This window comes from Salmo salar, chromosome ssa21 (genome assembly GCF_905237065.1).
Source record: "Salmo salar chromosome ssa21, Ssal_v3.1, whole genome shotgun sequence".
Taxonomy (NCBI): domain Eukaryota; kingdom Metazoa; phylum Chordata; class Actinopteri; order Salmoniformes; family Salmonidae; genus Salmo; species Salmo salar.
In genome coordinates this window covers 42477325-42494688 of record NC_059462.1, presented here as the reverse complement: position 1 = coordinate 42494688, position 17364 = coordinate 42477325, and the positions used below count along the sequence as shown (strand labels likewise).

Below are 17364 nucleotides of genomic sequence, written 5' to 3'. Positions count from 1 at the left end.
GTGGAGTTTCTACTGATGTGAGTTCATTTGTGTGTGTGTGTGCTATAAAAAGATTGTGTTCTCATTTTGAAGACAGAGCGCTCTCTGAATAAAGTATTGATCTATTGCAGAATCTGAGACTTTGTCTAATTCTTCATTAACCAGAGCATTACAACCTCTGGGACTTGGTCAAAGCTATAAAATAGTTCAGTTAAAACATTGAGATAGCAAAATTCTCGTGACAGGATATTACGTAATAGAATTGATTAATCTAAGGGAAATCATTTTCCATTGGTAAAAAAACTTCAATTGAGATGGACAATGGACAAAACGCCCACCACTCTCAATAATCTCTCGCTCAGAGCTTTTCATTGGAGTCATAATGGTCCTCCAATTCATTGTTGACAAGTAGTGAAAAGCTGGATCGATAGACCGACTGTCAACTATACAGATGGACCATGATCTTCCTTGAACTAGGAAGATCATGGTCCATCTGTATAGTTAATCATGGTCCAACAGTGTCATAATGAAAATGACTGGCCAGGTGAAATAAAGGATTTGGTGTATAAATCTTTGAGCAGGTGAAATCATGCCTTTGTCACAAGTTTCATTCACTTTCTTTGAACTTTATCTCCAGTGGCTTTGAATCATAGCAATGCATTCAAAAGTATCTACTGGTGTTGTAAATGTATATGAGTATTGCCTCATTACATAAAACAACTTCATTGAGAACCTGCAATGGTTTTTCTATACAGATTACAGAGCCCAACATCACTAGGCTTCACTGGGCAAAAACTGGTTGAATCAACATTGTTTCCACGCCCTTTTCAACCCCAAAATTAAATGTGATGATGTTGATTTGCAGAAAGTCATCAAAGTAAGGGTGTTTCGTCTTGTTCTCAACCTTCAACCTAAATTCCATGTCATAGTGATATTTCATGTTGAATTTATGTTAGTTGACAACTCAACCAAATTGAGCCTAAATCAAAAATAGACGTTGAACTGACGTCTGTGCCCAGTGTGCTACATCTTTAGACTACAGAAATATTTATATTTAGTAAATAAACCAAGCAGCCATTAAAATACAGGCCATATCATGCTGCACAAATCACCTCCTCGCCTTCGGTCCTCCCATGTTTTCTCCCTCCTGCGAGCAGCCACGCTTTGGCTATCATGAATCACTCACACATTTATTATTCTGCTTTACTAAAATCACTCGTTTTTTTAAGTGGATGATACGAATAATATAATTTGATAGGCGGAAAGAAAACTAAAAGTGGATTTGTTGCCAATAAATCGACGTTAGCAACAAAGCAGCCGCTCGCGCGCAGTGGTGGAGAAGTTCTCAATTATTGTAACTTTTTCAGTTTTTTTCTCCCAAGAACGAGGGCGCGAGAGCTGCACGGTGCGTTGAAAAATAACTATTTACAGAAAATATAAAATTGCATATTTTTTATTTTATTGTGCGTTCTTTGGTTGCCTATGACAGTGATTATCCGGGGGCAACGTCAAACGGATATATAGCGTCAACCGACTGGGGATGGAGCAATCCGGTTAACTTTATAGCAATAGCAAAGCTCTGTTTGTAGGCTAACCGTCATCGTGCCCGGTTAGTGTGAGCTGGATATCTCGCCACGGCACTATGGGCTGCGGGTTGAGGAAACTGGAAGACCCGGAGGACAGTAGCCCCGGGAAGATATACTCCACTCTGAAGAGACCGCAAGTGGAGACCATAACAGACACCGTTTACGAGTATGTGCTACTGGACTTCAGTTTGGAAGGTATGCGTTAGGATATCATCTCACATTCATTGATAAAACAAAACGGGCTACTCTGGATTTATTCTAAACAATGTTTCTTTAGATATTGACTCTGCTACACTAACTGAATGCAAGAAAACTAAGAAAAACATGAATTACTATTTTCTTATGAAGTAACCTGGGCTACTTCAAAGTCTTGTCCCCATTTTTACAATGTATGGAAGATTTATTTTTCAAATACAAGCGTCTTTCTTTGGGCTGATCCTAATTGGAACGAACTACATGTGTATCCTGATTCCTGTGCCCTGGCTACTCTGTTCTCTTATCAACCGCTGTCATTTTATTATCCAGAGAAATAGGTCAGGAATTATTTTGCGTGCGTGCGCGCATCCATGTGGGATGAACGATACAGTACCTACTACTGCAGACACCCGCCACCACATTATAATATGATTTATGATCATCTGGAACTGCCACAACAGGCTTCGTCAGACAGAACATTTTTTTAGTGTAATCCCGACAACATGAGGAGCTTTGGAAACTCATGCTGACTGATGTTGTGCCCATGGCCGATTTGGAAGGGAAATTCTGATTAAGTATAGCCGACCATGTTAACAGTGGCTTGTGTCCTTTTGAATTGAGTGTTGGTTTATAAAGTGTCTGGTAGAATCGAAACAATGGTGTTGAAATCAAATAATGGTCATCAATGCCATCCTAATACAGGGTTTGTCTTTTTTCCCTAGCACTACACATCTGATTCAAATCATCTAAGCTTGATGGTGAGTTGGTCAGCTGTGTAGAGCTAGGGAAAAAACCCAAAACGTTCACCCCATGACCCGGTTTGGGAAACCCTGCTCTAATACAAATTACATATTGGCCTCTGTCGACTGGGACTCCCTGGGGAGCCACCACTCTCTTGCTCACTGTGGTACCTCTGTGTCATCGTGGATATGAGCTTTAGATGTGATTATTGGGTTTGGGCTGACAGTAAAGAGTGGCATGGCGCCCAGCCCAGGGGTTAGGATTAAAGCCCACTAGTTGATAGAGTTCATACAGTCACTCTTATTCTACAGCACAGACCATTTATTATCTGGACATAGTCAATTCATTTGAGTATATTCTCAATAAGCGTGTGTGTGTTTGTTTAAAACAGCCTTTTTTGGGAGATCAGCAGAAAGTCATGGGTTTCCTCCACACCAGCCAAATATTACCATGGGCAGTTAAACTGGATTTAGGAGTCTCCGTCTGTGTAGGCTGGTTGTGACTTCCATAACCAACCGAAACCTGGTAAAGAAGAAAACATGGCCTCATATACCTTATTGAAATACTGTACTACTTATTTTAAATATCAAATGATATGTCTAGTACTACTATGTACATAATAAGACTGTGGTACAGGTTGTCAAGTTCAACCCTAAATACCTTGAGTATGTTATTGAAATGAGGAGCGGTGACTGGAGACAGAGAGAAGCTGTATAATAGATGTCCTGAGGGTCTTTTTTGGAGCATACATAACCCTGAACGTGACTGAGCTCCGTTCCCGAGTGCCGAGCACCTGGCCTGCAGATGTCTCCGAGGCAAAGCACATCACAAGAATACCTCTTTCTCTCTGCTATGTCAGAGTGCCTCGTGTCTGTCTCTAGGCCTGTGTATAATAGATAGACATCCACACACTGTTGAATAACAGGAACACTCCAAAAAGTGTCTGGAAATGCAACAAAAATATGATGTTTTTAATTTGATGCTCATTGGTCAAGAATAAAAAGGACTGCTGTGCCTACTGCTTTTCATGCCTTTATGTATTGCGTGTCTGGCTGTGTCACAGAGTTATCTTTATTCTATGTGGGGGATCTTAGCCACATTTGATGCTTGCTGTTGATACTGTATTTTTCCCAAGCCAAGTGGCTCCCATGACCTCCAGTAGCAGGCCAAGTGGCTCCCATGACCTCCAGTAGCAGGCCAAGTGACTCCCATGACCTCCGGTAGCAGGCCAAGTGACTCCCATGACCTCCAGAAGCAGGCCAAGTGACTCCCATGACCTCCAGTAGCAGGCCAAGTGACTCCCATGACCTCCAGTAGCAGGCCAAGTGACTCCCATGACCTCCAGTAGCAGGCCAAGTGGCTCCCATGACCTCCAGTAGCAGGCCAAGTGGCTCCCATGACCTCCAGTAGCAGGCCAAGTGGCTCCCATGACCTCCAGTAGCAGGCCAAGTGACTCCCATGACCTCCAGTAGCAGGCCAAGTGGCTCCCATGACCTCCAGTAGCAGGCCAAGTGGCTCCCATGACCTCCAGTAGCAGGCCAAGTGGCTCCCATGACCTCCAGTAGCAGGCCAAGTGGCTCCCATGACCTCCAGTAGCAGGCCAAGTGGCTCCCATGACCTCCAGTAGCAGGCCAAGTGGCTCCCATGACCTCCAGTAGCAGGCCAAGTGGCTCCCATGACCTCCAGTAGCAGGCCAAGTGGCTCCCATGACCTCCAGTAGCAGGCCAAGTGACTCCCATGACCTCCAGTACCAGGCCAAGTGACTCCAATGACCTCCAGTACCAGTGCATTCCACTAGATAGATAGATAGATAGATAGACAGGCTGACTGATTACCATGCTTTCTGCTGCAGAGCCTCTGAGACAGATGTTTCAGTGTGAGGCAGAGCTAAACAGATTATTAAGGATTAGAACCAATGTCCTTAATCACCCACCTATGATCTGCTTCATTGTTGTTCTGGGCTTTAGGCCAAACCAGTGGGCTTTAGTATTAACATCAACACTGGACCTGCCTGATGATTGGGGATTAGTTAGAACCCATAACACGTTCCCTCTCCTCTCCCTCGGTTCTCCTTGAAATAAATAAACATTTCTGACACACACACAGTGCAAGTAAACAACATCACAGTCAAGCATGCATGCAAACGCACCAAAAAACTCAATCAGATGGCCAATTTGCTGACATAAAAACATGCTCATCACATTCCAACAGACTGAACAATCATATATATTTACAGACATGCGCACACAAAACACACTCACTCAAAACGCACACAAACACCTTAGACTGAGATAACAGATAATAAGATCCTGGCAAGTCCAGATCACAGTGAAATCTCTAGACGAGTGAGTGGCCAGGGAAGCAGAGAAAGGGAAGCTTTTGGCGCCAACAGAGATGGTCGCCTCGCTTCACGTTCTTAGGAAACTATACAGTACTTTGTTTTTTTATGTATTATTTCTTACATTGTTTTACCCCAGGAAATCTTAAGTCTTATTACACACAGCCGGGAAGAACTATTGGATATAAGAGCAACGTCAACTTACCAACATTACAACCAGGAATACGACTTTCCCGAAGTGGATCCTCTGTTTGGACCACCACCCAGGACAATGGATCGGATCCCAGTAGGCGACCCAAAACAACCAAGGTGCCGCAGAAGGGGCAGACGGAGCGGTCTTCTGGTCAGGCTCCCTAGGCGGCACATTGCTCACCGCTCCCGAGTATACTACTCGCCAATGTCCAGTCTCTTGAAAGAAAGGTAGACGAAATTCGAGCAATGGTTGCCTTCCAGAGAGACATCAGAGATTGTAACCTTCTCTGTTTCACGGAAACATGGCTCACTCGGGATATGTTATCAGAGTCGGTACAGCCACCCAGTTTCTTCACACATCGCGCCGACAGAAACAGACATCTCTCTGGTAAGAAGAAGGGCGGGGGTGTATGCCTTATGATTAACGAGACGTGGTGTGATCATAACAACATACAGAAACTCAAGTCCTTTTGTTCACCTGACCTAGAATTCCTTACAATCAAATGCCGACCACATTATCTACCAAGAGAATTCTCTTCGATTATAATCACAGCCGTGTATATCCCCCCCAAGCAGACACCTCGACTGCCCTGAAAGAACTTCAAAGCTAATCTGAAAACATGGCTCCCTAAATTTTATCAGCATATCGAATGAACGACCTGGGCTGGCAGCATTCTGGATCATTGCTACTCTCACATCCGCGACGCATACAAAGCCCTCCCTCGCCCTCCTTTCAGCAAATCTGACCACGACTCTATTTTGTTGCTCCCAGCCTATAGACATAAATTAAAACAGGAAACACCTGTGCTCAGGTCTGTTCAACGCTGGTCCAAACAATTGGATTCCACCCTTCAAGACTGCTTCGATCACGTGGACTGGGATATGTTCCGGATAGCCTCAGACAACAACATTGATGTATACGCTGATTTGGTGAGTGAGTTTATTAGCAAGTGCATCGGTGATGTTGTACCCACGGTGACTACTAAAACCTTCCACAACCAGAAACCGTGGATTGATAGCAGCATTCACGCGAAACTGAAAGCGCGAACCACTGCTTTTAATCATGGCAAGGCGACCGGAAACATGACCGAATACAAACAGTGTAGCTATTCCCTCCGCAAGGCAATCAAACAAGCTAAGCGTCAGTATAGAGACAAAGTAGAGTCACAATTCAACGGCTCAGACAGGAGATGTATGTGGCAGGGTCTACAGTCAATCACGGATTACAAAAACAAAACCAGCTCTGTCATGGACACCAACGTCTTGCTCCCAGACAAATTAAACAACTTCTTTGCTCGCTTTGAGGACAATACAGGGCCAGTGACACGGCCTGCCACCAAAACCTGCGGGCTCTCCTTCACCGCAGCCAACGTGAGTAAAACATTTAAATGTGTTAACCCTCGCAAGGCTGCCGGCCCAGACGGCATCCCCGGCCGCGTCCTCAGAGCATGCGCAGACCAGCTGGCTGGTGTGTTTACGGACATATTCAAGCAATCCCTATTCTGCTGTTCCCATATGCTTCAAGAGGGCCACCATTGTTCCTGTTCCCAAGAAAGCTAAGTTAACTGAGCTAATCACTATCGCCCCGTAGCACTCACTTCCGTCATCATGAAGTGCTTTGAGAGACTAGTCAAGGATCATATCACCTCCACCCTACCTGACACCCTAGACCAACTCCAATTTGCTTACCGCCCCAATGGGTCCACAGACGACGCAATCACACTGCCCTAACCCATCTGGACAAGAGGAATACCTATGTAAGAATGCTGTTCATCGACTATAGCTCAGCATTTAACACCATAGTACCCCCCCAAACTTGTCATTAAGCTCGAGACCATGGGTCTCGACCCCGCCCTGTGCAACTGGGTCCTGGACTTTCTGACGGGCCGCCCCCAGGTGGTGAGGGTAGGAAACAACATCTCCACCTCGCTGATCCTCAACACTGTGGCCCCACAAAGGTGCATTCTCAGCCCTCTCCTGTACTCCCTGTTCACCCATGACTGCGTGGCCATGCACGCCTCCAACTCAATCATCAAGTCTGCAGACGACACTACAGTGGTAGGCTTGATTACCAACAACGACAAGACGGCCTACAGAGAGGAGGTGAGGGCCCTCGGAGTGTGGTGTCAGGAAAATAACCTCACACTCAACGTCAACAAAACAAAGGAGATGATCGTGGACTTCAGGAAACTGCAGAGGGAGCACCCCCCTATCCACATTGACGGGACAGTAGTGGAGAAGGTGGAAAGTTTTAAGTTCCTCGGCGTACACATCACGGACAAACTGAAATGGTCCACCCACACAGACAGCGTGGTGAGGAAAGCGCAACAGCGCCTCTTCAACCTCAGGAGGCTGAAGAAATTTGGCTTGTCACCGAAAACACTCAACTTTTACAGCTGCACAATCGAGAGCATCCTGTCGGGCTGTATCACTGCCTGGTACGGCAACTGCTCTGCCCACAACCGTAAGGCTCTCCAGAGGGTAGTGAGTTCAGCACAACTCATCACCGGGGTCAAACTACCAGCCCTCCAGCACACCTACACCACCTGATGTCACAGGAAGGCCAAAAAGATCATCAAGGACAACAACCACCCGAGCCACTGCCTGTTCACCCCGCTACCATCCAGAAGGTGAGGTCAGTACAGGTGCATCAAAGCTAGGACCGAGAGACTGAAAAACAGCTTCTATCTCAAGGACATCAGACAGTTAAACAGCCATCACTAACATTGAGTGGCTGCTGCCAACATACTGACGCAATCTCTAGCCACTTTAATAATAATTGGATGTAATAAATGTATCACTAGCCACTTTATATAATGTTTACATACCCTACATTACTCATCTCATATGTACAGTTGAAGTCGGAAGTTTACATTCACTTAGGTTGGAGTCATTAAACTGATTTTTCAACCACTCCACAAATTTCTCGTTAACGAACTATAGTTTTGTCAAGTCTGTTAGGACATCTACTTTGTGCATGACACAAGTATCTAAATCCACAGTAAAACGAGTCCTATATCGACATAATCTGAAAGGTCACTCAGCAAGAAAGAAGCCACTGCTCCAAAACCACCATTAAAAAAGCCAGACTACGGTTTGCAACTGCACATGAGGACAAAGATCACACTTTTTGGAGAAATGTCCTCTCGTCTGATGAACGAAAAATAGAACTGTTTGGCCATAATGACCATCGTTATGTTTGGAGGAAAAAGGGGGAGGCTTGCAAGCCCGAAGAACACCAGAAGGTACTGGTGCACTTCACAAAATAGATGGCATCATGAGGGAGGAAAATTATGTGGATATATTGAAGCAACATCTCAAGACATCAGTCACGAAGTTAAAGCTTGGTCGCAAATGGGTCTTCCAAATGGACAATGACTCCAAGCATACTTCCAAAGTTGTGTCAAAGTAGCTTAAGGACAACAAAATCAAGATATTGGAGTGGCCATCACAAAGCCCTGACCTCAATCCTATAGAAAATATGTGGGCAGAACTGAAAAAGCGTGTGCGAGCAAGGAGGCCTACAAACCTGACTCCTCCTGACAGAGCTGGTGTAACTGAATGGGCCAAAATGCACCCAACTTATTGTGCGAAGCTTGCGGAAGGCTACCCGAAACGCTTGACCCAAGTTAAACCATTTTAAAGGCAATGCTACCAAATACTAATTGGGTGTATGTAAACTTCTGACCCACTGGGAATGTGATGAAAGAAATAAAGCTGAAATAAATCATTCTCTCTACTATTATTCTGACATTTCACATTCTTAAAATAAAGTTGTGATCCTAACTGACCTAAGACAGGGAATATTTACTAGGATTAAATGTCAGGAATTGTGAAAAACGGAGTTTAAATATATTTGGCTAAGGTGTATGTAAACTTCCGACTTCAATTGTATATACTTTACTCTATACCATCTACTGCATCTTGCCTATGCCGCAGGCCATCGCTCATCCATATAGTTATATGTACATATTCTTATTCATTCCTTTACACGTGTGTGTGTGTGTGTGTGTGTGTGTGTGTGTGTGAAATTGTTAGATTACTTGTTAGATATTACTGCACGGTTGGCACTAGAAGCACAAGGATTTCGCTACACTCGCATTAACATCTGCTAACCATGTGTATGTGACCAATAAAATTCGATTTGATTTTTGAGTGGGTGGTGTCTGTCATCTCACTGTGTGTGATGGGTCCCACCTGAGCTCTAGAGCAAGGAGAGTGACACACTTCGACCAATAGCTCCCTAGTGGAGCTCAACGCTGGGCTATTCATCCAGTCTCCAGTGTAACACACAGGTCCGTCTCTCTGGTCTGGGCTCCCCTCCCATTCCCTGCACAGTAGCAGCCACGCCCCGCCCAGTCCCAGCCCAGTAGCAGCCACGCCCCGCCCAGTCCCAGCCCAGTAGCAGCCCAGCCCAGTAGCACCCCAGTAGCTTAGCCTCCTTTTTAAAGCACCATTACTCCTTCCTGTGACAGAAGCAGAGGCCTGGGGCAGCACATCAAAGTGGCTTATGGCTAAAGCCTCACAAGCTTATTAGTTCAGCCCCGCAGTCAGTGTGGATGGAAGGAGGGATGGGGGAGAGCTGGACCCAGGACAGAGGCTGGACAGCAGCCCGTGAATAGAGGGGCAGAGTGGGCATCACACTGCTGATCCACTGGGGCTCTACTGGGCTGAGTGGGTGGATGAAGGAATACAAGAGAGGGATGGAAAGGAGCTGGTTGGTTGGATGGATGGATAGATGTATTAGGTTGGAGGATAAATGCACAGGGAGGGATTTGTAGATGAAGGTGAATGGACAGATGTATTCATTAAATATTGTAGTTTGATGGGAGGATGGGATTGAAGGATACATGGAAGGATTTGAGAATGAGTGTATCCACCCACCCTGTTATTCTAAAATGGTATGACTAAAGTAGTCTGTCTGAGGTTGGTGACCTCTGACTGCTGAACCTGGATTTCCGTGTAAAAGGACTCATGAGCACCAACATGTTAAGTTCATAGGAGAGTAAATCCATTTGAATTCAATCAAAAACAGGGTTGTCAAACTATTTTATCATTTCTAGAAAAAAATATTTTAATAGTAATTGATATTTCTTTTTAAAATCCAATATCTAAACGCGTAAACTCATATTTTTTCATATTTGCATATATTGTAGCTTAGACCCTATTTTCACAATCTTTTGTTTTTGTGCTTGCTATCAGCTGAGATGCATGCTCTTGAATACAGGGTGGGTGTCATTTCAATCATAGAAATATAATTTATAGAATGGACCTATCCTTCAGACTACTGCAATTTAGTTGTTACACCATTGATGTTTAAATTGAATTTACATTTTTACTAACACAAAGATGGCTGCCACTGTCGAATGTCAACTTAAATGGGCAGGGTCTATTCTATTATCTATATTTCTATGATTTCAATAGGTTTCCAAGGGAGAATTGACTGCATAATTTAAAACAACAGATATTCCCATTCAGGTCAACATTCTCTGATGTGTGGACCTCCAACCATCTTTGTGGAGCAATTTCAAAGTTACTATTTCAATTGTATTCCAATTTTAGTACATGTACTGTATCAGCCAAAATATGAAACCCACCCTTTATTCAAGAGCATTTGTGTCTGAACCGATGGTGGGCACACCAAAACACGGTACGCTTGGAGTTTATGCCTTTTTAGATAATTGATAATTGACGTTTTAAGGTATGTTTATAAAAACTTTTGTACGTTTTTCAATGATATCAATCTCAACCGTTTATGTTTTCCAGTGATGAAGACATGGATGTCTCATGGTATGGTGGGGTATGCAAAATGGGTACATTTTGAGCACCTTTATTGCTTGAATGTTTTGTCATTTAAGGTTTAAAAAAGTAACTTTCTGAGCACTTCTACAATGGACAAATACAGAGCATTCTGAAAATTTTCAGACCGCTTTGTCCACATTTTGTTACATTTTGCCTTATTCTAAAATGGATTCAATTGTTTTTTTCCCTCAATCTACACACAATACCCCATAATGACAGACATTTTTTGCAAATGTATTAAAAATGGAAATATGACATTTACATAAGTATTCACACCCTTTACTTAGTACTTTGTTGAAGCACCTTTTGGCAGTTATTATAGCCTCAAGTCTTCTTGGGTATGACGCTACAAGCTTGGCACCCCTGTATTTGGGGAGTTTCTCCCATTCTACTTTGTAGATTCTCTCAAACTCTGTCAGGTTGGATGATGAGCGTCACTGCACAGTTATTTTCAGGTCTCCAGAGATGTTAGATCGGGTTCAAGTCCGGGCTCTGGTTGGGAAACTCAAGGACATTCAGAGACTTGTCCCAAAGCCACTCCTGCATTGTCTTGGCTGTATGCTTAGGGTCGTTGTCCTGATGGAAGGTGAACCTTCGCCCCAGTCTGAGGTCCTGTGTGCTCTGGAGCAGGTTTTCATGAAGGATCTCTCTGTACTTTGCTCTGTTCATCTTTCACTCGATCCTGACTACTCTTCCAGTCCCTGCCGCTGAACAACATCCCCACAGCATGATGCTGCCACCACCATACTTCACCGTAGGGATGGTGCCATGTTTCCTCCAGACGTGGCACTTGGCATTCAGGCCAAAGAGTTCAGTCTTGGTTTCATCATGGTCTGAGAGTCCTTTAGGTGCCTTTTGGCAAACTCCAAGCGGGCTGTCTTGTGCTTTTTACTGAGGAGTGGCTTCAGTCTGGCCACTCTACCATAAAGGCCTGATTGGTGGAGTGCTGCAGAGATGGTTGTCCTTCTGGAAGTTTCTCCCATCTCCACAGAGGAACTCTAGAGCTCTGTCAGAGCTCTTGGTCACCTCCCTGACAAAGGCCCTTTTCCCCCGATTGCTCAGTTTGGCTGGGCAGCCAGCTCTAGAAAGTTCTTGGTGGTTCCAACTTCTTCCATTTAAGAATGATGGAGGCCAATGTGTTCTTGGAAACCTTCAATGCTGCAGAAATGTTTTGGTACCCTTCCCCAGATCTGTTCCTCGACACAATCCTGTCTCGGAGCTCTACGGACAGTTCCTTTGACCTCATGGCTTGGTTTTTGCTCTGACAACTGTGGGATCTTATATAGAGAGGTGTGTGCCTTTCCAAATCATGTCCAATCAATTGAATTTCCCACAGGTGGACTCCAATCAAGTTGTAGAAACATCTCAAGGATGATCAATGGAAACAGGATGCACCTGAGCTCAATTTCGAGTCTCATAGCAAAGGGTCTGTATACTTATGTAAATAAGGTATGTTTTTTTATTTATAATACATTTGAAAACAATTCTAAACCTGTTTTCGCTTTTTCATTATGGGTCATTGTGTGTAGATTGCTGAGGATTTTTTTATTTAATCAATTTTAGAATAAGGCTGTAACGTAACAAAATGTGTAAAAAGTCAAGGAGTCTGAATACTTTCCGACGGCACTGTATGATTTACCACACCCGGTCTCAGGGATGGCTAGCTCTGGAAATGTATTTGGTCTTTACTGAGTCAGAGAAGTCATCTTTTTATTTTCTTGTACCTTATTTGTAGAACAATCTTCAAAATGTTCTTAAATGTGATGTTCTGGTGCCTCTAGGTCCATTCAGAAAGCTGATTGAGGACCTTATTACTGATGAATGTGATGTTCTGGTGCCTCTAGGTCCATTCAGAAAGCTGATTGAGGACCTTATTACTGATGAATGTGATGTTCTGGTGCCTCTAGGTCCATTCAGAAAGCTGATTGAGGACCATATTACTGATGAATGTGATGTTCTGGTGCCTCTAGGTGAATTCAGAAAGCTGATTGAGGACCATATTACTGATGAATGTGATGTTCTGGTGCCTCTAGGTCCATTCAGAAAGCTGATTGAGGACCTTATTACTGATGAATGTGATGTTCTGGTGCCTCTAGGTCCATTCAGAAAGCTGATTGAGGACCATATTACTGATGAATGTGATGTTCTGGTGCCTCTAGGTCCATTCAGAAAGCTGATTGAGGACCATATTACTGATGAATGTGATGTTCTGGTGCCTCTAGGTCCATTCAGAAAGCTGATTGAGGACCTTATTACTGATGAATGTGATGTTCTGGTGCCTCTAGGTCCATTCAGAAAGCTGATTGAGGACCATATTACTGATGAATGTGATGTTCTGGTGCCTCTAGGTCCATTCAGAAAGCTGATTGAGGACCATATTACTGATGAATGTGATGTTCTGGTGCCTCTAGGTCCATTCAGAAAGCTGATTGAGGACCATATTACTGATGAATGTGATTGTTTTTTTTGACTGCGTTTTTCTTTCTGCTTCTGTTTTTTGTATTATGATGTATGTATTTCTGTAATTCAGGGTTCATATGTAAAAGAGACTATGGTCTCAGTATGACTCCCTGATAAAATGTAAATAAAATTGGTGTGAAAATTACCATACGAGTTGGTACAAATAGATCTAGGACTACCAATAACCTATGGGCAATTCCACTGTCACCGAATTACACTTTGACTCAGTTTTTTCACTTTAAAATGTATGCCAAACAAAAAACATTGATTTCAAGGTTTGCACAATGGCTACTGTTTAACAATTTCCATTGGAAAAAAAATAATAATAAAAAATGAACTGCACAGATGCCAACTTTGATAATGGAATTACGGTGTTCTCGCTCAGGTTTTTATGCACGATTCAAAGTTGTCTGCAGAAAGAATGGGGTGTCAGCTATGACATGGTGATTGAACTAGAGTAAGTGAAGTGGATTTACACCCGGTAACAGAATTACATCATGAGTTCCTGATCTGTACTATACAGAAATGAATAAATGTGAATGTCATTCTCCTCATGTTTCACAACTTTGGACATCAGTGCAGTACAATAGTACAGAGTAGGGTACAGTATACTCTACTGTACTCAGTATTGTACTGTGCTCTACTCACTGTACTATACTGTACTGTTCTATCCAAACATACATCTATGATAGGTTCAGATGTGGTCCAGTCCGTCTGCGGACGTTAACATCAAGGCCAGGGTGGACTGACCAAATGTCAATGTCCATGGCTGTCCGGTGTCTGTAGTGGGTGAGGATGCTGGCTACGATGCTGGCTACAGTAAATCCAAAGAGAGGGGGCTCATGGGTAGGTGTCAGAAAAAGCTGGGTGAGTTGAGGAAGAGAAAGAAAGATGGGCCTCCCGAGTGGTGCAGCGGTCTAAGACACTGCATTTTCCCCAAAAATGTGTGTGTGTGTGTGTGTGTGTGTGTTTACAGGTAGGATGTGTTACACAAATTATTTAGCTTCAGTCGGCTGGTATGTGACGGTGGCAAAGTTGGTTTGACTTCGGATAGGCTCTCTCTGGGGCTAGTTAGAGACCATCAATAAATTATATAATACTAAATGGATCATGTTGCACACCTTTTAGTTCTCATGAAATGCTTTCAATATTTGAATATGAATTTCTACAATTTATAGTTGGAGGGTTTTAAATCATTGAAATTTGGCGCTATTAGAATTGTAACATTGTCACATGTACATTGTGTAATTTACCAATGGTCCCTAACGAGTTCTATAGGGATATCCAAAGTCAACCCAAATTTACCACGGCTATTACGATTCGGTCGCATGCAGCTGCACTCCGAATTGATGATTACTTGTGTGCTGCCAGCTGTTGGCAGGATTGAAACAAACCCAACCTTAATTTACGTTGTGATGTAGTCACGACTACAAGTCTCACTAAACAAAGTTTTAGACAAGACTGACTTTATGACCAAAATTATTCTATTTACACTTTGTAGTAAATTATGACAGTAGAATGACTCATATTGATGCCACATAGGCTGTTTTCTAAACAAGATGTTGTTTTTTAGGGGCAGTTGCTCTTTAAATTTGGAAGAGACTACAAGGTCAGTGGTATCAGCCGACCTGGCTGGCGTTGTGATATGGTTCAACACACAGTGAAGAATCAATTCTGCTCGGCTCAATTGAGTTTCCAGTGAACTCGAGGGACCCTGATTGGCAGAACGGTGTACTGTTTAGCTAATGTAATGATCTGCTAGCAGGGATGGATACATTACTAGGTTAAGTGCCTTGATAATCACATTAAGATGATACCTTCCTCTTTGCCATGAGATCGACAGTATCACACTCGCTCTCCGCTTTCATGTGTATCTCCTGGACTCCTGTAGTACAGTGCCCTCAAAATATTCACACCTCTTGATTTTTTTTTTCTCCACATTTTGTTGTAACCAGCCTGAATTTAAAATTGATTAAATGTCGTTTTTTTGTCACTGGCCTACACACAATACCCCATAATGTCAAAGTGGAATTATGAAGGGTAAAAAGAAAACAAAACAGATTTGAATATCCCTTTTGAGTATGGTGAAGTTATTTATTACACTTTGGATGGTGTACCAATACACAGGGACAATTTAAACCACCGTTTCTCTCAAATAAAAAGCCTGCCGAGGATAACATTTTGATTAAAAGCATCACTTCTCCGATTCTTCTCAGTTATGATGCCAGAGTCAGACAGAACTTGCTTAGGCAAGGAAGAAGAGGAATCTGTACGCTTCAGTGATAAAGAGTCAGAGAAAGAGATTAAAAAGTAACTTCATTTAGCTTTGTTACAGATACAGGCATCCTTCCTAACTCAGTTGCCAGAGAGGAAGGAAACCGCTCAGGGATTTCACCACGAGGCCAATGGTGACTTTAAAACAGTTACAGGGTTTATTGGCTGTGATAGGAAAAACTGAGGATGGATCAACAACATTGTAGTTACCTCATAATACTAACCTAATTGACAGAGTGAAAAGAAGGAAGCCTGTACAGAACAGAAATATTCCAAAACATGCATCCTGTTTGCAACAAGGCACTAAAGTAATACTGCAAAAGATTTGGCAAAGCAATTCACTTTTTGTCCTGAATACAAAGTGTTATGTTTGGGACAAATCCAATACATTTACATTACATTTACATTTAAGTCATTTAGCAGACGCTCTTATCCAGAGCGACTTACAAAATGGTGCATTCACCTTATGATATCCAGTGGAACAACCACTTTACAATAGTGCATCTAAATCTTTTAAGGGGGGGGGTTAGAAGGATTACTTTATCCTATCCTAGGTATTCCTTAAAGAGGTGGGGTTTCAGGTGTCTCCGGAAGGTGGTGATTGACTCCGCTGTCCTGGCGTCGTGAGGGAGCTTGTTCCACCATTGGGGTGCCAGAGCAGCGAACAGTTTTGACTGGGCTGAGCGGGAACTATGCTTCCTCAGAGGTAGGGGGGCCAGCAGGCCAGTGGTGGATGAACGCAGTGCCCTTGTTTGGGTGTAGGGCCTGATCAGAGCCTGAAGGTATGGAGGTGCCGTTCCCTTCACAGCTCCGTAGGAAATCACCATGGTCTTGTAGCGGATGCGAGCTTCAACTGGAAGCCAGTGGAGAGAGCGGAGGAGCGGGGTGACGTGAGAGAACTTGGGAAGGTTGAACACCAGACGGGCTGCGGCGTTCTGGATGAGTTGTAGGGGTTTAATGGCACAGGCAGGGAGCCCAGCCAACAGCGAGTTGCAGTAATCCAGACGGGAGATGACAAGTGCCTGGATTAGGACCTGCGCCGCTTCCTGTGTGAGGCAGGGTCGTACTCTGCGAATGTTGTAGAGCATGAACCTACAGGATCGGGTCACCGCCTTGATGTTAGTGGAGAACGACAGGGTGTTGTCCAGGATCACGCCAAGGTTCTTAGCACTCTGGGAGGAGGACACAAGGGAGTTGTCAACCGTGATGGCGAGATCATGGAACGGGCAGTCCTTCCCGGGAGGAAGAGCAGCTCCGTCTTGCCGAGGTTCAGCTTGAGCTGGTGATCCGTCATCCACACTGATATGTCTGACAGACATGCAGAGATGCGATTCGCCGCCTGGTTATCAGAAGGGGGAAAGGAGAAGATTAATTGTGTGTCGTCTGCATAGCAATGATAGGAGAGACCATGTGAGGATATGACAGAGCCAAGTGACTTGGTGTATAGCGAGAATAGGAGAGGGCCTAGAACAGAGCCCTGGGGGACACCAGTGGTGAGAGCGCATGGTGCGGAGACAGATTCTCGCCACGCCACCTGGTAGGAGCGACCTGTCAGGTAGGACGCAATCCAAGCGTGGGCCGCGCCGGAGATGCCCAACTCGGAGAGGGTGGAGAGGAGGATCTGATGGTTCACAGTATCAAAGGCAGCAGATAGGTCTAGGAGGATGAGAGCAGAGGAGAGAGAGTTAGCTTTAGCAGTGCGGAGAGCCTCCGTGACACAGAGAAGAGCAGTCTCAGTTGAATGCCCAGTCTTGAAACCTGACTGATTAGGATCAAGAAGGTCATTCTGAGAGAGAT

General features: G+C 44.0%; 1 protein-coding gene across 1 annotated transcript in view; it reads left to right on the top strand.

Annotated features, from left to right (window-relative positions):
• Nucleotides 1-1120: 1120 nt before the first annotated feature.
• LOC106582313 (raftlin-2) overlaps nucleotides 1121-17364 on the top strand; it is a 49886-nt gene continuing 33642 nt past the window's right edge. The window contains exon 1 of the mRNA XM_045704811.1: nucleotides 1121-1760. Coding sequence (XP_045560767.1) covers nucleotides 1622-1760 — 139 coding nt within the window. The 5' untranslated portion in view covers nucleotides 1121-1621. The remainder of the gene's footprint in view (nucleotides 1761-17364) is intronic.